Raw genomic sequence first — 21,415 nt, forward strand, 5'->3', positions numbered from 1 at the left:
TAGTTTCCAGGTTATGTATGGTGGCATAATCAATTAGATTTATTAGTCTGCGCGTATTAGTGGTGGAATGTCGTCCCTTGATAAATCCTGTTTGATCAGGATGTATGATAAGTGGAGTTATTTTTTCTAGTCTTGTAGCAAGCACTTTACTGATTATTTTAAGATCTACGTTCATTAGTGATATTGGACGATAACTAGATGGGAGTTTGGGGTCTTTTCCTGGTTTTAGTATTACTGTAATACTAGCCAAATTCATGTTTTGAGATATTTGGCCTTTTTCCTTAATTTCTAAAACCATTTTATAAAAAGTGGGTGCTAGTATAGACCAAAATTCTTTATAATATTCAACTGGAAAACCGTCTGGTCCTGGAGCTTTATTGCTGGGCATGTGTTTTAAAGCTTCATGTAGTTCCCCTACTGAAATGGGTGCGTCCAAAACCATTTCCTGATCCTGTTGTAACTTTGGAAGATTGAGGTAGCTGAGAAATTCCTCAATGCTGTTGTCTGATGGATCTGTTTCTGAGGAATATAATGTTTTATAGAAATCCCTAAATGTGTCATTTATTCCATCAAGATCATGGAGGATATTTCCTCTTGAATCTTTAACAGAGGAGATGGTTGTTTTCTCCTTGTTTGCTTTTAATTGATTTGCGAGAAATCTTCCAGATTTGTTGCTATGTTCAAAATTCTCTAAGCGAAGTCTTTGTAGCAAAAACTGGGTTTTTTGGTTAATTATTTCATTCAGCTCTAGTTTAGCCTTTCTTATGTGATTCAGCACTTGCTTAGACACAGGTTGCTGTGTCTAAATGTGTGTGTTCAGTGTAAAAATAGATATTTTCTCAGGTGGTGATGGTCTGAATTTTTTTCTCTCTTATTTTCTACTCCATCTAACTTTACATTATATAATTACTGAACATGATTTAATTAAAGTGATGCTTAAATATTGTAACTGTTGATCATTGTCACTTGTAGTTACGTTCAGTGAATGACTTGTCTTCTACTATTACAGTTTAAAACATTGATTTCAAGGTCAGTCATAGGCTCTTCTTCTCTGTGCCTCTTAGGATGTCGATCGTCAGCATCGTTGCCAGGGAGATCTTGGACTCCCGGGGAAACCCCACTGTGGAAGTGGACCTTCGCACAGAAAAAGGTGACTGCCAGTGAGCCTATGTGTTGAGGGTGATAGCATGATATTCACCACAAGGGCTTGCTTATGATGTCAGAAATATCCCAACCCCAAACCAACATTTCTCCCTTCCTTCATTTTTTCCAATCAACCAGCTCAAAGAAGAGCAGAACTTAAACATTTTTTCTCAATAGTATAAAATACGCACATTGGACACTATTAGGTGGATACATTAGTTGCCAAGTAACACAAATAGGCACTCAGTCACATGATGGCAACGCATCATGTAGATATGGTCAAGACAAGTTTTTTAATTTAAAACTGACAACCAGAATAAAACAGAAAGTGGATTTAAGTGGCTTTGAATGAGGCATTATTGTTGGTCCATTTCAGAAACAGCTGGTTTACTGGGATTTTCACACACAATCATCTCTAAGGTTTACAGAGAATGAGCTGGAAAAGAGAAAATAACCAGTGAGCAGTAGTCACATGGATGAAATTCCTTGTTAATGTCTGAGATCAGAGGAGATTGGACAGACTGCTTGGAGTTGATTGAAAGGGAATGGGATGTCATATAACCACTGGTTCCAATCAAAGTATGCAAAATAGTATCTCTGAACACACAAAACCTTCAGCCGTGAAGCAGTTGAGCTAGCGGGGGAGAGGACCACACTGGATGCCACTCCTGTCAGCTAATAACAGGAAACTGAGGCTACAATTCACACCGAAACTGGAGATGACTGGAAAATGGTGCCTGATCTAATGAGTCTCAGTTTCAGCTGCAACCTTCAGTTATCAGGGCACAAATCCAGTGGAAACAACATGAAAGCATGGAGGCCACCTACTTTGTTCATAGTGGTCACAGTAGATGTAATGGCATGGGGGATATTATCTTCGCAAACTTTAGGTGCCTACCAGCTCATTTTGGTTCAAACGGCACAGCCTGAGTGTTGCTGCTGACCATGTCCGTCCCTTTATGACCCGGTGTACCATCTTCATATGGCTACTTCCACCAGGAAGTCAATAAGTTAATATTGTCTCCAATTAGTTTCTAAACTTGACAACAAGTTCCCTTTACTCCAATGACCTCCACAGTCACCAGGGCTCTCAGTCCAACAGAGGACCTTTGGGATGTGGAGGAACAGCTGGTTCTCTTCAAATATGCTATGCCATATGGTCAATATGGAGCAAAATTTCTGAGGAATATGTCCAATATATTTCTAAATCTATGTCATGAAGAATTGAATCAGTTTGGAAGGAAAAAGAAAGAACTTAGGTGGGTAGATAGCTAGCTAGATAACTAGGTAGGTAGGTTGGTAGGTAGGTAGGTAGGTAGGTAGGTAGGTAGGTAGGTGGGTAACTAGGTAGGTAAGTTGGTAACTAGGTAGGTAGGTAGGTAGGTGGGTAACTAGGTAGGTAGGTGGGTAGGTAGCTAAGTAGGTAGGTAGGTTGGTAATTAGGTACGTAGGTAGGTGGGTAGGTAGCTAAGTATGTAGTTAGGTAGGTAGATAGGTATGTGGGTAACTAGGTAGGTAAGTTGGTAACTAAGTAGGTAGGTAGGTGGGTAACTAGGTAGGTAAGTTGGTAAATAGGTAGGTAGGTAACTAGGAAGGTAGGTAAGCTGGTAACTATGTAGGTAGGTAGGTAACTAGGTAGGTAGGTAGGTAGGTAGATAGATAGGTAAGTAGGTAGGTAACTAGGTAAATAGGTTGGCAATTAGGTAGGAAGGTGGTAGGTAGCTATGTAGGTTGGTAGGTGGGTAATTAGGTAGGTAGGTGGGTAACTAGGTAGGTAGGTAGGTAGCTAAGTATGTAGGTAGGTAGGTAACTAGGTAGGTAGGTTGGTAATTAGGTAGGTAGGTGGGTAGGTAGCTAAGTAGGTAGGTAGCTAGATAGGTAGGAAGGTAGGTAGGTAGTTAGTTAGCTAGGTATGTAGGTAGCTAGGTAGGTAGGTAGCTAAATAGGTAGCTATGTAGATAGCTAGGTAGAGAGCTAGGTTGCTAGTTAAGTAGATATACCTAGTAGGTTGAATGAACGTTTAAGCGTGCCATTATAATCAAGCTAAAATAAGACAAAAAATATTCCAAAAGGAAATTGGAATCAGGCGATGGGAAATCCTAGATAGTATTCATATAAAACAGTCAACATGATGAAGCATTTTTGTGTTAGCATTACATTCTTGTTCTGTCTCTTAGGGCTGTTTAGGGCTGCGGTACCCAGTGGAGCTTCCACGGGAATCTACGAGGCTCTGGAGCTCCGAGATGGTGACAAGAGTCGCTTCAAAGGCAAAGGTATGAAGAGTCAGCTGGGCATCCATTAATAATACGTTTTATACTTCTTCTTATCCATTTTCAAACATTTAGATAACATTTTTCTCTTTTCCCCTCTTTCTCGTTCCCTTCACGTTGGAACCTTTAAATTCTGTAACCTCTGTAGTTTTGCTGTTATATATTATTCACAATTTAAACTACTTGTTTGAAATAAAGCTATATTAAAACAAAATGGCATTTAATATAAGAACTTAAAGCTTAGTTGAATTACTTTAAATGGAAGACTTAGACAAAGTCAGCAGCAGAGCTAATAGATAAAATGGTTAAGTCACTTCAGAGTTTTATGTTTATTAGCTGGAAACAGTGGCTGCATAAGTTCGCTGTGTTTTGTAAACTTTCCAACTCTTTTTTTTTTTTTTTTTTTTTTTTAACCTTTCTTTCAGGTGTTTTGAAGGCAGTTGGGCACATCAATGACACCCTGGGTCCAGCCCTCATAGCTTCTGTAAGTCACAAATCATTCACATGCATGTTAATGATCGTACTTTAATCTTATCCAGATAGAGCTGATCAGGTTGTGGCAATGAGTTGTGACATGTATATTCCTGTTAGAACTTGTAATAATATTATTTTTACAAGTAGTATTCTGGGTTGGAAAGAAGCTGTTGTGACACTGATCAGGAATGACGTTTAGTGTGTTTGTCTGTCGTTACATAGCATCATCATATAATATCAGCGTATTGAGACAGAAAATATTAATTTGAAGTTGGACCAAAACAAGCAGGTGCAGGTGGTGCAAGTACACAAACATTCAACCCGTTGATCTAAAGCACATCTGAATGAGCTCATCCAGACACTGAGATAAACGCAGTTATCAGAGACAGTGCACAAAAGTCAGTGGACACATTGTGAGGATGATGCCAGCTTGTGAGCGAGTGAAAAACTAAATGAGGTTTTCAGATATCAGACCAAAGCAACATGGGTAATTTCCTTCTGTTCTAGATGTTTTCTGGAGAAAGCTTGGTGATCTGTTGGGATGTGAAAACCAGGCACTTGGCTCTGAGATCCTGAACATCACATTACAGTGAATCAGACAAACACATTGGTCCTGCTTATTTTTGTAACGCTGGTAATGTTTAGATAAGGCTTCTCAAACACAGAAATCAGAAGAAGTTAATACAAGTAAACTAAACAAAGGACTTCCCAACATAGTCGATCTAGTGGCCAAACTAACGCAAAACAGCTCACCAAATTAGTTGCTTCTTGTTGTTCGGCTACAACAACTCAATCTCAGCTTTGCTAAAGAAGTCTTGCTAACCTGGTCATCATTAATAGTGGAAAAGCTGTCCAGGCTTGTTGTAAATGAAGTGCTGAGGAAAGTCTGAAGATGATGGTCATCTAGTTTTGTCACTGTGGCGTAGTGGAGGTGAGGAGCCAAATGCAGGAACAGGAACAGGGGCCACGAATGCAGGAAGAAGAAGTTTTAATGATACAACTCCAAACTGAACTGAAGGGAAGCAAACACCAACACAAGTACGAGCAAACACAATGAACTAGCAAACAGAACTGAAACCAAGGACAATAAATACTGGGGAACAAAACAAGACACAGGTGATATGGATGAACTAATGAGACCAGGTGAAAACTATGAACAGGAACAAAGGCAGCACAGAAAACAAGGCAACGGAACTGAACAGGGAATTACTACGAAATAAAAAGGAAACTAGAACTAAAGACACAGCACGAAACACATCATGAAACGACGTATCAAGACAAGTTTTGACCTTCAACCCGGTCATTTCTGTACTTTAGATTATCCAATCAGAGCGCAGGGGTCAGGACATGGGGTCTGAAGGTTTGGTCAAAATACTAAGTTCTTGGGGAATTAAACTTAACATTTTTCCAACCTCAAAACATGTCTATAAAATCTATTTATAGATGAGAAGAAGTATGAATGATCCTTGTAAACATGAACCTTAAAACAGTTTTGCTGCTGTCAAAAGGGGAAAAGGTTTGTTAACAGGTACAAGACATTTCATCAAGACATTTCAATACACTTCAACGATGATTTTCACTTTCCATGGACCTGGTGGGTCAAGAAATCATTTACACACAACAAGTTCTTACTTTGAGTCAGAGTCGTTAATAACAACAGCATATAATGTTAATCACGGTGTATTTAATCTGCCTGAAATGCCTATCTTAACCTGTTCGAGGGTGTCTGCTAGGTAGTGCCATTGCTCCATCCAAGGAATCACAGAAATTAACTAACTTGCTAACTTCTGTGGATTTCACATCTGAAAAAGTCTTGGATTAATTTAGAAAGGAAGAAGAGTCCCTTTATCCAGGTGTGCTGAGGATACATCCAGTATTTTATACAGTTTAGATTTCAGAGCTTAAAGGTTCTGCTCTGGAATTTGGTCCTTGTGTGCTGTGGATACAAAGGGACCTCCTGGGGTGATGGACAACAGGCTCTTACCAGGGTCCAACTTCAAAAGGGTGCCACAGTCTGTCTGTGTAGACATTTCCTACCAGAAACAAGATAAAACCAGCAGGGTTCCTGGTTTAAAGTGGAGGTCTGTCTACCCGGATTAAGATGGATCTGATTTTTAGGGCTTTCATTGAGCTCTGTTTTGGAGATGTGTGGATGGACCTCCTCAGATAAGAACTTCCTGAGTTCTTATCTGATTCAGGGGTTAACTCGGCCTTGCAAGGTTGCTACACTTTGTAGAACCATAAAAGCCTGTGCAGTCTGTCATCCTCTGTCAGAGGACTTTGACTTGTTTCAGAGAATCATTTTAAGATCAGAGGTAAGAGAACATTTGCAGTCAAAGCTCCTAAACTCTGAAATGAGATGCCCAAGGAGACCAGATTTACATGGTCCGTGTCACCTCTGAAACATTTTTTCATCTGGGAGCCTCTTCTGGCTTTATGCGACACTTCTGACTTTGTTTATGGATTTGATTATTTTCCTACTCCTGTACTCTTCTTAAGTTGAGTTACTAGATTTAATCAGTTGATTTGTGACACTTTATTTTTTCACACTTGTTTAGAAAAGTGCTATATAAATAAATTGTTATGTTTCAACTTAAAAAAAAAAACTTTGTTATTGTTGAAAAAGATGTGTTATGTTGGTCGCTGAAGGCTTCCAAAGAGGGAGTCTAAAATGAGAATTTCACTGAAGATTCATGCAGCTGCAATACGCTGCTACTGGTCCTCATACCAATAAAAGTGGATTTTCCCATTAAACATAATGGTCATAAAATTTTACTGAGACAATGTGGAGAAGGCCACAGACTGGTCATATTTATGGGATCAATTACAAGTGATTACAACTGTTAGATGAACTGATGATATTGAAGACCACGAATCAATTCAGAGTAACATTAGTTATTGCTCAATTTACATGTGATTGGTGTAAGCACTTCTTATGTTTGTCCTTATTTAAAAATAACTGCAAGAGATGCAAGACATCATTTCTACCCTCTGTACTATGATACTTATACCTGAATCCTGATTTTCATCAAGTAAATACAGCTAACAAGCTCCCAGAGGGGAAGTGGCCTATTTAGTGTAAAACTGTGTTGTTATAAATGGAAAATGTTATCATATATTTTCTCCACTCACTATAACTTGTGTTTTTATAAAGAAAAAAAAATCAATGACTGTCATGACTTTTTGTCATTTGCTTTTTGTGTCTGCAGGGCATTAGTGTTGTGGAGCAGGAGCAGTTGGACAACTTGATGATTGAGATGGATGGCACAGAAAACAAATGTAAGTTGAGGCACAGCAGGAGCATGTTGGAGATGACTAACAATGCATCATCAGAGTTTACCAGCCAGCTGGAAATCTTCCTGGTCCAGCAGCTCGTGCATATTTTGAAAAAGGATTTTTCCAAAGGCTCGTTTGTCACCGAGTGCATTACAGAGCAATAAATGCAGACGCAACAAGACAGATTAAATAGACTGCTGCTCTAATAGGCTTTGGCACAACCAATACAAACTCACATCTTAAGTAAATAAAAGCTTGTTAATTTATTTTAATCTACTAACACGTAGACTAATTAATTCAGGCAAGAGGGTAAACAACCGTGAAAGTGATGCTCTTGTGATGATTAGTTAATAATCGGCCAGAAAAGAAGAGCTGGCAGAGTAAACTACAGCTTAATCTGTTTACAATAAAAATGTGATTTTATACTATATATGGAAACAAATAGTTATCAATTTATTTATTTTTTCCATGTCAATAAACCTTTAAAATGATTGCTGCACAAGGTTATTTTGACTGTAATGTAAATTAGGAACTAGAAAGAGTTTTTAACTTAAACAGAAGGGTTGGGATCTGCAGAAAAGGACATGCACAGACATATGGAGGGTTTGCAAGCAGCAGTGAAAGTGTCACATCGATCCATTATTATAAAAGGAAGCTGAACTCAAAGGTGTAGCATTGGAATTTACTGCCCCTCTCCTTGTTTCACCCCCCACCTATGTCCACAAGGTTTGGGTTGTGATCAGAAGAATGGGATTTCAGATGCAAGCAGCTGAGCTGTGTTCAGAGGTGGCTAGGTTAGTCATAGTGAACAGCTTTAACACTTGTGCACCTGGGGAGGATGATAGAGTACAGCTGATGGTCCTGCGCTGGGAATGAGTCAGCTGAGATCATTCAGGAATCCGATCAGGATGCCTCCAGCTTGTTTTTTGAGCAAATCCAACTGCAAAGCAGACCCAGAGCATGCTGGATAGACTGCATGTCTGTTCTGGATGAGGTACTCCTCAGGATCTCTCAGGAGCTTCTTGAGCAGGGATCAACAGTTCCAGACCTCTTGGGAGGATTTTAGATGCTTCCCTGCTCTAACATACCTGTTTCAAATGAAATGATTTTCTGCTTGTTTTCAAGTTCTGCAGAAGCATCAACCGTTCATTTTAATCAGGTGTGTTGCAGTTGTGAAAAATCTAAAACATGCAGAGCACCCTAAACGTCCAGAGACAGTGATCCCTGTAATGGAGAATGTCACTGGGGAGAGGGATGTTTGAGTCTCTGGACATGTTGCCTTAATAACTTTGTACAAGAGGATGAACATTAATGAATAAAGGGATGAGTGAATGAAATCTGGTAAAAAAAAAAAAAAAAAAAAAAAGTTCTTGATAATGTCATACATTGGTTAGCATATTAACAACATTACTGTGTCCCATTCCACACCTTTCGGCCTTTTTATCACTTTATTTCTCCTCCAATCTCTGTACTCACACGCACTGTCTCTCAATCCAACTGAATTTACAATAAAACAGCATTTATTCAAATAAAAGCAGTTTTGTTGTAAATTTTCGCTGAACCACCCCTCACACTGAAAATATTGTCAGCGATAGTTCATCTGAAAACATTATAAGGTTTCTTCTTTACTGTAATAAAGCCCAGATTACTTTTAAACACTGACCATCTCCATATGACAAAATCCCTATTTACAGTATTTAAGTTAGAAACTATGTCAATCGCTTCACTTTGTTCCACAAGAGGAGCTCAACTCCGGAATAGCTGTCGGATATAAAAACATGTCAACCAATAGAAAAACTGAAAAGAAAGATAAAAGATGAGATTAATAAGGGATATTAAGCTAATAATGATATCTGTTGAAAATAATATTATTGCAAATTATGATGTATTATATGTAGTACAACTGTGTATTGTGTAAGTGATGTAGTAATAGGACATAATGTGTAATATTATTCAGAGATGCTGTGAAAGTGTAATTATTGAAGATGTTACTGATAAAATGGTTTTGGATTCGATAAGTGCTCAACTTCTTCCAAAACTTTTTTTATTTTCTTTGAAATCTGGTTTTGCTTTTATTACTGTCACACATATTTAATTTGTTTAATTTCTTTTTAGTTTAGAATAAAGAATAAGGAATAAAAAATAATCAGGGAGAAAGTTGAGAAAGAAAATGTTTAAGCTTTCTACGTCAGGGGTGTGACACCACTGTCCTTCAGGATTTACATGTTTCCCAGCTTCAACACACCTCACTTAATGTTTCATGGTGCAGAACTTCTATGTGATTAGAAATCAGGTGTGTTGGAGCAGGGAAACTACTAAAACTTTTAGGACAGAGTCTCTCAGGGACCAGATATTACCTTCCCTGCTATAAATGAAGAAAATGCATTTTTAATCTTTCTTTTCTTTAAGCGTAAACTAGCTTCCATCATTAACTGACCTCTGACCTGTCATATAGCTCAGTTTGGAGCCAACGCCATCCTGGGAGTGTCTCTAGCCATCTGTAAGGCGGGTGCAGCAGAGTCAGAAGTCCCACTGTACCGTCACATAGCTGACCTGGCTGGAAACACAGAGCTGGTGCTGCCGGTTCCTGTAAGACTAACCAGATAACATCACATAATACAAACAGAATTTCTTTATTCACTAAATAAAAGTATTTGTACATAGACGACTTTTATTAGATTTTAAACAAAAGACTGAAAGAATATTTAGACTCTTTTAATAAAGAAAACAACAAAGAATAATAATTTTGGAGATAACAGAGAACAATAATTGTTGGAATTGTGATGTGCTGTCATAATTTTCTCTTCAGTTTCACGTTCTTCTTATCTCTCCTCTTCAGGCCTTTAATGTGATAAATGGAGGATCTCATGCAGGAAACAAACTGGCTATGCAGGAGTTCATGGTTCTGCCTGTCGGGGCAGAGTCTTTCAAGTAAGAATTCCTTTTTCCAAGCTTGTCATCAACAAATGCAAACTGAGATAATTGTGCTTTTTAAAAAATTACAATCCTAATTCCAAAAACAGCATGGACACTTTGTAAAATGGTAATAAAATAAGAATGCAAATCACATAAATTCATATTTTATTTCCAATGCAGCATCAACAAACAATCAGATGTCGAAAAACTAAAAATATGAACTCATTTTGAACTTGATGGCAGCATCGAAAAGTCAGAGCTTGGGCACACTGGTACAAATCAAAAACAACCATAGGAGCGTTTGACCAACTACTTAGGTCAACTGACAATAGCTAGGTTATAAGACTAAATAAATAGAGCTGTATGTTGATAATTACCTTGACTTTGGTTTTTATCAAAGTAAAAGAACGGGCCAGAATGCATCATATGGTGGGAAGCTAGCTGATGAAAGCATGAAACCAAGCATGGTTTCACGGGGACAATGCGGTGCTTCCACAGCTTTTTGGTTCTTGTATGAAGGTGTTTTTCAGGGAAAATAGGCCCGATGGTGAGATTTGCAAACCATATTTTTGGCTTTTATTTTAATTTCACCGTGTACCAGCTTGTTTGGAACTGCATGAAAATAGTGGGTTTTTTTCCTGTTATCAGGTACATTTACCTCCTTGGTTACTGTTTATTACCTTTTTATCTTATTCCCCCAGACCTTTTCAAAGCCAAGGTGCTTTCTCCTACCACTCTTTTACCCTCTTTCCTTCCCTTCTTCTTTCAGGGAGGCATTGAGGATAGGATCTGAGCTCTACCACACACTGAAGGGGGTGATTCATGAGAAATATGGCCAGGATGCCATCAATGTGGGAGATGAAGGAGGATTTGCTCCCAACATCCTGGAGAACAGTGAGGGTAAGGAACAGCATGTAAACTGTTTTCTACTCACCTGACTTTCAGTATTGGTGGAATTTGTTTAACCTTGCTGTGCTGCAGTGTTGTCAGCTTGTGGAAAACAAACATCGGCTAGGCAAGATAGGGTGTTGACAAGGAAGAAGAGCAAAACCGCCTTGGAAAACAAGCTCTGATTTTAGAGACTGAAGTTCCACCCATCTATTTTCTTAACAGCTTAGTTCAATTCATGGTTGTGGGAAGCAATCATTGGGCGAGAGGCAGGGTACACCCATGATGGGTCGCCAGTCCATCACAGGGTGAGATTGAAGTAAATTTTAATTTTTAAGGCTGATCTTTATATAAAAAAATTTAAATGACATTGCTTGAATGGAAAAAAAAAAAATCTTAGTTCAAACAATGAACTCATCTCTTTAAGAAGCAGTAAGATTTTCAGCTTTCTGCACATAGTTTAGAGCTCTACAGTCTCCAAAGCGTAGGTTAAACAGCAGAGTCCTCAAGTTCCAGGTGTCCTTTTTTTCTTCCCACCATAATTTCCTCTTCCTCTAATGCTCCCTCCACTCTTCAGCCCTGGATCTGCTGCAGACAGCCATAGAAAAGGCAGGATTCACGGACAAAGTGGTGGTTGGGATGGATGTGGCCGCCTCAGAGTTTTACCGTGAAGGCAAATATGATCTGGATTTCAAATCCCCGCCAGATCCACAGCGCCACATCACTGCAGAAGAGCTGGCCGACATCTACCAGGGCTTTGTCAACAACTACCCAGGTTTAACATCGTTGCTCTGTTTGTTGGTAGATAAATAAGATGATAATACTTCTTTAAAATCTATTATCTTTCCACTTTCCTGACCAGTGGTATCCATTGAGGACCCCTTTGATCAGGATGACTGGGAGGCTTGGTCCCGTCTGACGGAGCAGGTCGGGATCCAGGTTGTCGGAGACGACCTGACGGTGACCAACCCAAAGAGGATAGAGAAAGCTGCCGAGGAGCGAGCCTGCAACTGCTTACTGCTCAAAGTCAATCAGATTGGAACTGTGACTGAGGCCATCCAGGCGTATGTCCATGAGATTTTTTTCTTTATTTACATTTACATGAAATGTGTGTGTTTGATTGTTACCAAGGCACAGTATTTCCTTCAACAATGAATGCACAAGTCATTGTTACATTAATTTAGGCACCATTTTCCACTTTTAAAAGTTTTTAACCAAACAATCTCTTTGGATTCGAACAGTGTCTGAAGAGAAACAGTACAGTAAAAAGAAAAAGTCTTGTTTTTATTTAGCTTTACAGCAAACATTTAGGCTTTACAAACGGGTTAAGAGAAAACAGTCTGGAAAAGAGAAAAAGAAAATCCAGTGGGCAGCAGTTTCTGAACCATCTTGCCAGACTGATGTCAGAGGAGAAAGGACAGATTGGGTGGAGATGATAGTAGGACAACAGGAGCTCATAAAATCACTTGTTCCAACCACAGTAGGCAGAATACCATCTCTGAATGTGTAGCACTTAAAGCGGTGCTATTATGGTATTTCAAGTTTTCTGAGCTTTCTACAGTGTTACAGTGTTGAATCCTCATCAGACATGTGAACGGCATAGTTTTTTTTATCACCTAAACGCATGTTTGAGTTTGAGTTTGAGTACCAGCACTCTCTCCGTTCAGTTTCCATGGCGATGAAAAACGTGTCGTTTTAGAGAGTTTTTTTCTACTTGGAAATCCTTGTGACGTCCCGGGGTATAAGGTTCAGTGATTGGTTACCTTCTACTGGTTAACAAGGGTGTGTACAAATACGTCAGGTGGATGGAAAATGTTGGATAAAGTTATTTCCAACGATGGCTGGTGAGTTTACCAAAGAGAGACATCCTGCTGCATTCGTTGCTGTGGGTTGCTGTTTTCCACTTCGTTTTCAGGGTCTGATTCAGGTTCCAACATGTAGGGCTGTATGCTATGTGTTGACATTGTATTTAGTTTTTTTTATTGAGTTCATATGAGCCTAATCCTTCTGTTTATGAGATGTTACAAAAACGGCGAAAGCAGGTGTGGTGCGCGCTCCCGATGTAGTGCAGTGGCGGGAGGCGGGGCTTAATGCGGAAGAGTCTCAATTCACTCGTTTTGCCCACAGGCTGATCTGACAGCCTATGGAGAGGGTCGGTCTGAAGTAAATAAAGCAATTTGTGACAATAACTCGATCAATCCCAGCCCTTCTGGTCTCAAAAATAAAAATAAATTAGCCTGAAATGCACATAATAGTTCCACTTTAAAGCAGATGGGATATGGCAGCAGAAGACCACATCGAGTGCCATTCTTAGCAGCTAAGAACAGGAAAGCGAGGCTATAACATATAAAAACTGGAGAGGATTGGAAAACAGTGCCTGAGCTGATGAGACTCAATGCCAGCTGCAACCATCACTTAGTATGGTCAGAATCTAGTGTTAACAACATGAAGGCATGGCTCAATCCTGTATGTACGTTTCAGGCCGGTGGCAGTGGTGTAATGATATTGTACCATTGTCTGATGGATCCTTCCAGCAGGATAATGCACCATGTCACAAAGCTCAAATAATCTCTAAATGCTTTCTTGACCATGACAATGAGCTCACTGTACTCCAATGGCCTCCACAGTCACCAGAAATCCAACAAGCTCTTTTGGGATGTGGTGGAATGAGAAATTCTCATCATAGGTGTGAAGCCAACAGACTTAGAGCAACTGTGTGATGCTATCATGTTCAAATGGAAGACGATCCCTGAGGAATGTTTCCAACACCTTGTTGAATCTATGACACAAAGACTTAAGATAGATATACATACAAAATCTATACAAACCCTCAAAATCTACCTAATAACTTGACAACTGAGTGTAAAGTACATAACAAGCATGGACATTAAGCAAATTCCTGGTGCCAGGGAACCTACAGTGTGGGTGCAGTCTTCTCTCTGAGCACATCCAGCCACCTGATGGGGGCCTTTGACCTTGGGTCTTGGAGCTTGCCAAACACAGTTCTCCATCTTGTTCTGTTATCAGCTACGCAAGCAGAAATGCCAGCACACACAGAGGCAGTCACCATGTTGTCAGTCACATGGGTCATTCCCTGTCAGCCATGTTGACCTCGTACCACAGACAAGGTGAAAATAACAGAAGATACGCTATGAACAGCAAGTTACGGGAGGTTTTAAGTGTTAAGATTTGCTTTTAGTTACATTATATGATGCAGGTGGTCTGATTGTTGTGTATTTGTTTCTTATTTTTGTTGATATCTCTCTGGAGATAGAACGCAAACCATGTCTGATTGAATGTGTCATCAATCTGGAGCTTTAACAAAGTGCCACTCGGGGTTATGAAGCTATCAGTCATGGGTGTGTATAGCTGCATTTCAGCAGCTGGAGAGGGGAAGGCGTGAGAAAAATCAAATGATAGAAACAGAGCTGATGACACTATCGGTGATGTATTGCATTCATCTCACGAAAATCTCCTTGCATCATTAATGTGATTTATTTAGTAGCCCAGCTGGCTGAGCAGGAATCATAAGAACCCCGAAGCATTAGTGCACATCTTAATTTTCATGTTGTAAAGTTGTCAAATGACCTGCGGATACAAATGAATCATAATCAGATTAATGTACTTGTCCAATAAAGAGGGTGATATATACAACACTGTTGTCATGAAGGGGAGAGAGAATGTGAATTCGTGTTCCTGTGACTCTGAACATCTGAATTCAGGCCTAGAAATATTTGAACTGTGATTCAATTGTTTGTAATTTACCTACATGCACATATAAAAAACAATTAAGGTCTTATGGTGGAGACTCTTAGCTTTAATTTAGGGGAATTGCCTTGAAGAATATCCTCAAATAAACCATCTATATTACAGTTTTATCATCAATAGGAGAAATTTATCGCCAGGATTGAATATATTGTATATAGCTTATTCTGTCTATATTTAAAATCTCGAGAAAATAATTCCTTTTTAGGTTCTTGTAATCCATTTTTTCTGAAAAATCATGTCCACCTGTGATGTTTTTGGGTGAAACTGAACAGACAGTACGTCGCTGTACACTACAGATTTCATCCCAGCTTCTGTCCAACCATCACATAATCAGTAAACTCTCCATTGAAGCCATCAAGTGCATCCAGCTCTGGTCCTTGAGGGCAGCAGTCCTGCAGGTTTTAGATGCTACTCTGCTCCAACACACCTGATTCAAACTAAATGCTACTCCTCATCAGGTTGATGTAAATTTCTGCTGAAGCATGTGGAGCCATTAATCTGCTGCAGCAGGAAACATCCCAGCCTGACTTTGGATGCCCCTTCCAGACATGCTCGCACACAGTCATGTGCTTTACTGATTATTTAACTTTTATATTTTACATATTCTGGACATGTATGGATAGTTTGCAGCTTGCAGTGAATGTTGTGTGTATATATACTGATGGGCTGGAGTGTTTTTTACTAGGCTGGATGTTCTGAGGGGGAGTTTTAGTTTCCCATGGACAGGATGTTATGATCAGTCACTGCTTGTGTCCTTTGTGAACATCAAGGCAGTGCTAACTTTTCCTGAACAAAGGTCATACTGCTGTTCCAAGTATGTTACTGATGCATTTCTTTAGTTTCTGAGTTGCAAGTAGGGTCTCTTTCACTTGCACTGTGAGCTCTTTAATAGGTTTCCATTAGTTCCAGTCATGTTACCTCCTTAACTGGTCAAAAAAATCACTTATTAAATGTCCTGTAAGCTTTATTTGGATTTACAATTTATCAAGCCAATAAAAACCAGTTGTAAGAATTGATTTCCAATACATCATTAGCAGTTAAAGGAAAAAAAAAGCTTTATTGTGATCCATAACAATGTTTAGATCTTAAATTCTGTATGCCTGCATTTCAGCTAATTTCTTGCTTTTGGTTGACCAACCTTTGCAATCAACTGGAAAATTAAGCTTGGGGTGGGAATGGCATCCTTTTCTCTTTCAGGTTGCCATTTTGTTTCTAAGTAAAACACTTACAGACTGAAATATATAAGAAAGTTCTGGTTGTATTGTCTGAACAGACAATGATGCCATATTTGAATTTTTCCTCATTTCTTGGAATAAAACTATTGTATTCTTCGAAAACAATGAGCAAATGTTTGAATGCTGATTCCATCAATAATATTATGAATAGTGAATGATACTTGCAAAATATATTCTGTCATGTAAATGGCAGTTTAGGATGTCAGCTGTGACCTTGTCAAATAAAGCTTTTAGGTATTTATTGCTGTGAACTTTGACTCTGAATCTCAGGTGTAAGCTGGCTCAGGCGAATGGTTGGGGTGTGATGGTCAGCCATCGCTCAGGAGAGACAGAGGACACCTTCATCGCTGACCTGGTGGTTGGACTCTGCACTGGACAGGTACACAAACACACACATGTTCACATAACACCAACACCTACTCTCATAATAAACTTACAGTAACTCAAAACTGAACGGATGCATAAATAAAAATGTGAAAGAACCATTTGTCCTGTAAGCAGTGGGACTTCTAACCTGTGTTGCACTGAATATCCTATTAAGCCCTTGTTTTTGTATCCCAATTTAAAAATGTCACAATTTAGTATGAATAATTTTTTTTAAAATAACCTTTGTAGCTAAAAAATTGCCAAGTTCATTTTACTTGAAAATACTTAAATTAATGTAAAGGCATAGTAAAAAACTAAAGGAACCCAAATGGAGTCAACATCTGAGGCAATAATAAACTTTAAGCTGTTCCCTGATAAGGACACTGTTACTACTACAACTTTATGTTGTTTATTTGTGTTTCAAAAAGTATAAATAAACATGTATTCTACAAGCTCCTTCCAGGAGAATGATCAGCTATTTTAGTTTCCAAATAAATCCCAAAATGTTTGATTAGATTTCCGGAGTTTGAATATTATTTTGTCTGACATGCAGAACTTGGACCTGCATTTTCTGATGTTTTCAGCACCAGAGGTGGTAGAAACACACCTGAGACTGTATCAGCCTATTATATTATGTGGCTTCAATTGTTAAGCTTTTTTAATACATAAAAAGATAAAATAAAAGTAATTGTCTTATTATCATATGAAACGGTAAATTGACCTAAATGAGCTCTCAACATCAATGGAGGTCCTCTTTATCAAGCAAAAGTGGGTAATACGGCAAAAAAGCAAGTCAGAAAGTGCTGGAATGTACAGCATTCACTCTGTGAAGAACAAAACGAAGTTTTTTCAGAATTTAAGATGAATCCAAGTTCCTCAGTAGTGAGGAAGAATGTTGATGATGAGTAGGGGTCATCTACAGTACTGGAGGTTGTTACTTCAGGACCGCAGCATTAAAAACCTCATTTTTTTATTTACAGCAGCCACTTTGAAGAAGTTTAAATAATCAAAAATAAGACTGATGATTCACATGTTGTGAGAATGTCAATCTTGCATCTAAATACCACTCAAAAAGGGCCTAAAATTAATGTTAAAGGAGGGTCCTGAGAGCATTGCTATGGTCCTCAGACTTTGCTAATGGTCATTCCTGGATAGTTGATTTGAATGTCTACAATGAAAGGAGGAAGAGTCCAATGCAGTTAAAGGATAACTACCATTCAATTTCTAAATTCCTTTTACTTCCTGCAGGTAATTTTGCTTTTATTTCCTGCAGGTAAAACCACAGTCATTGAACTTGGAAGAATTGCATAAACTACAACTTGCATCAAACCCCAACTCCCACTTGCATAACTCTGGAACCTTTTTTCTTTTTTTAAAAAACAGCATCAGTAAAAACCATCATAAAGCCTCTAGTCTGCAATTTTCCTCTGTGCTGTCTGCACGTTACTGACTTACTCTGACTCTTTATTGCAGATTAAGACTGGCGCCCCATGCAGATCCGAACGGCTGGCCAAGTACAACCAGCTCATGAGGTCAGTGCAATGCAACAAAAAAAAGAACCTTCTTTCATATTAAAATATCACCAAACACAGTTCCTGTATACATCATTGAAAGAGCAACAACAAAATCAAATCCACATTGACTGTATTGGTGTTAGAACACAATTTGAGTGAGAACAACTTGGTAAAATAAATTCCATTTTACTTAAAAAGATAGTTTTTTATTTGTGCTTATATTGTGCGTATATGAAACCTCAGACTCACCAGAGCTCCTGCGTTTAGAGAAAACAAGCTGAAAAATGCAAAGATTTCTGATGGAGGAGAGTTTGTGCTCGTTGGATTGGGTTTTAAAGCTGGCATGACTGAGAGGTATTAGAGTTTGCAGAGTGATAGAGTTCAGAAATGTTACAAGGGGTTGCATAACAACTGAATATTTATGACTTCACACATAAAAACGAAAAGAAACTTCTGTTAGCTTGTTGGTCTGGAAACCAAACATAAGTCTTTAAGGAGGTGAAGAGCCTTGCGACTGTTGTCACACCAGAGAAAATAGCCTGATCCCAATCTCCACCCTGTAGAACTAATCACTAAACCCTGACAGACTTAGCTGACGTCATAGCTGAACAGTTTACATGGCTTCATGAGGGTTTTAAATGGTCCTGCTAATGGTGTAGAAAAGTGAGATCATGATGTAGCGCGGTTAAAAGTGACAAATCTTTAAGTCATACAAGTCACATTTCCAGTGCTTGACCTTTGCTAATGTGGCCTACACTGACTACTGTATAGGTTTTTCCAGATAAACTGCTTGAAGTGTGGAAAGCTATTAACATAATGATGTCAGCTGTATGCGGATATTTGACCATCAATACAAACAACTTGGGTGATATTACTTTTCTTAAGAGCAGGGTGGCCAGATTTGTTCATCATATGTTTTAGCTATAAACTGTTGGCTGGTTTGGAAAGAAAATCTGCAGTAAGAAGTCTTCAGAACAGAAGTAAAATGATTTTAGACTCATGTCGGGACCATTTCCAGCCCTCAAATGAACGAGCCAAACGTGAACACTGGCACAGAGTCAGTAAAATCTTTAGCAGCAGCAGGGTTTTATGTCCGTGCTACCATTTAGATGCTGCCAGCTGTCTTAATACAAGCTTTGCAGAAGGTGGAAGAATAAAGCATTTTACAGGCAACACGAAGCAGGCATAAATATTACCATTAGGAATACTGAATTCCAGTTAGCCGTTTCATTTTCAATTTCAGGATGCAATAAAAGGATTATATTTAGTTTTATAAGTTTGTTAAATTCCACCTCGGCTCCTTAGTAACATCTCTGTTAGTGCCTATTCTGTCTCAGTGCTTAATGTTCCAGACCTAATTGGCGTGACAGGCGACAGCAGCGCTGGTGTCACCCCATGTGTCCGAACCAGTCAGTGACGGGGAGGGAAGAAGGGCTAGGGCGGGGGGAGCAGCTCAGAGCTCTAATCCTATGCAGGAGAGGTGGAAGGTGGAGACTTACAGGGGCTTTAACCTGTGATGAAGCCTAATCAGGGCATTCATGCTTGCACACAGACACTCAAACATCAGTGAAAATAAAGTGTTGCTTGTACTCTAGGGGCATGTCATAAACCATTTGTAGTTTGTTGCAGTGATGAACACCTGTACTGCAGTTTTATCCACTTCACGTTGCATCTTGTCAGAAGATCTGGCAAGTTTTTCATGGGTGCAGACCACATGCTTAACTCTGCTGGTCATCCCATCAACGCATTGTTTTTCTAAATGTTAAACCTTTTAAAAGGGTTTCCAAAGCCAAACGATTTGTTGCCCAGAAGCATTATTGCAACAAAGAAATAATCCCAAGAAATACTTGGTTATAACTTTGCAAGGATAAAGCGGACTAGTTTGTGCTGTAGATGAAGGAAAAAGAAAGTCAGAAAAAATCGGACATATCCATGGCCTTGTAACCAAAGTTATAGATAGCATTAGCTTAACATTAGCTTAGCATAAGCTCTTTCTTATTTTGTTTTTAACTTCTGTAGCAACTTCAATAGTGTTGGCTTTAACTCTTACTCTTGTCACTAGAGATGTCCAATATTATCAACCTACTGATATTAAAGGACACTGTTGGCATTAAATTGCAATATCGGATATTATCGGTATCGGTTTTTAATCCTTTTTATGCAGTATGCACATATTATATGTCAAACTTGTCAGCAATGTTTCCTTTATATTAATAATGACAAAATGTTATGGCACAACTCGCTCCAAAACTGCAGTATTGGTTGACATCAGTATCAGAAATTTAATATTGGACAAAATTGGTATCGTGGACATCAGTAAAAAAGTCAACATCAAACATCCTTACTTGTCATTATAAAGGTTACTTTAGAGGAAACATGGTTATAGGACATTGATGTTGTGGGAATGGATGTATTAAAATATTCTTAAACAGTATCATGAGGATTGTCTGTTATTAATAATTTAAAATGAGTTTAAATAATTATTTCAAAACTTGGATTATTTGAACTATGAACATTGTATTTTTTGCTTTATTTTTCACACCTTCAGACTTTGGATCAGATGAAATATAATACTTGGATGCACATGCTACTTTTTAATGAGGATGCTGAGGCACAACTTACTTTCATTTTACAAATTTCTGTATTTTTACTGACCATAACAACGAATAATGGAGGTTCTGAAACCCCGATTATTCTGACAATATCGAATGTCTAGAAATAAAGACAAAAAAAAAAACAAAAAAACAAAAAAACAGGTAGTTAACAGTTTAATTAATATCTAGAGAAATAAAGCTCCCAAAATTTTAAATCAGCCAAATACCTGATTATTTCTCCCTCAAATTCCTAAAATGCCAGGTCTTTTAGGAAATAACACGAACGCAGTAAGATAAAGGTCAGGATTTAGGCACTGCTTCAAATTCGTGTTCCTCATTGGATTGCATCACAGATCGTTTCAAGAAGTATTTTAATGTCAACATACTTCATTTTCTCTCTTCTTCTCTCCTCCGTAGAATTGAAGAGGAGCTGGGTGACCAAGCTCGCTTCGCAGGCCATAACTTCAGGAACCCAAGCGCCCTGTAAAACTGACAAACGAATGACCCTCACACAAGCATGCACACAGATACACACACACACACACACACACACACACACACACACACACACTTACAGACATGACAGACAAAGAATGAGCCATGTACAAAGACAGATCACAACACTTAAGAATAATAATAAAAAAAAACTTGCAAAAGAGCCAAGCAAAATAAATTTATATGATATGCACTGGACTGGTGGGAAGGGTGATGATACTGTATGCACACACACACACACACACACACACACACTTGCATATAGAATACACAGATGCAACAACTGGTAATAATGCACATGCAGGGGAATACCTTAAGAATATACTATTTATAAGCCAGACGTGCACTGTTACTGTAGGAGTAGTTCATGTACAGACTGAAGACAGGCTTGCAATTTAAAAAAAAAAAAAGATATTTGTTGTAAAAACAGAGAGATGAGTTCGTACAGACAGAGTGAAAAAACTTAGACTGAAGCA

General features: G+C 38.6%; 1 protein-coding gene across 1 annotated transcript; it reads left to right on the top strand.

Moving 5' to 3' along the window:
- Nucleotides 1-1,065: 1,065 nt before the first annotated feature.
- LOC306769689 (gamma-enolase) lies at nucleotides 1,066-20,931 on the top strand (the record flags this gene model as incomplete). The annotated part of the gene is made up of 12 exons (XM_079258379.1): nucleotides 1,066-1,150; nucleotides 3,321-3,416; nucleotides 3,839-3,897; nucleotides 7,097-7,166; nucleotides 9,619-9,752; nucleotides 10,003-10,094; nucleotides 10,849-10,979; nucleotides 11,545-11,742; nucleotides 11,830-12,031; nucleotides 16,241-16,349; nucleotides 17,810-17,868; nucleotides 20,862-20,931. The coding sequence occupies 12 exons, from the start codon at nucleotides 1,066-1,068 to the stop codon at nucleotides 20,929-20,931; spliced, it is 1,305 nt and encodes a 434-aa protein (XP_079114505.1).
- Between the last annotated feature and the right edge of the window lie 484 nt (nucleotides 20,932-21,415).

Source organism: Telmatherina bonti (genome assembly GCF_933228915.1).
Source record: "Telmatherina bonti genome assembly, chromosome: 19".
NCBI classification, from domain to species: Eukaryota; Metazoa; Chordata; class Actinopteri; order Atheriniformes; family Telmatherinidae; genus Telmatherina; species Telmatherina bonti.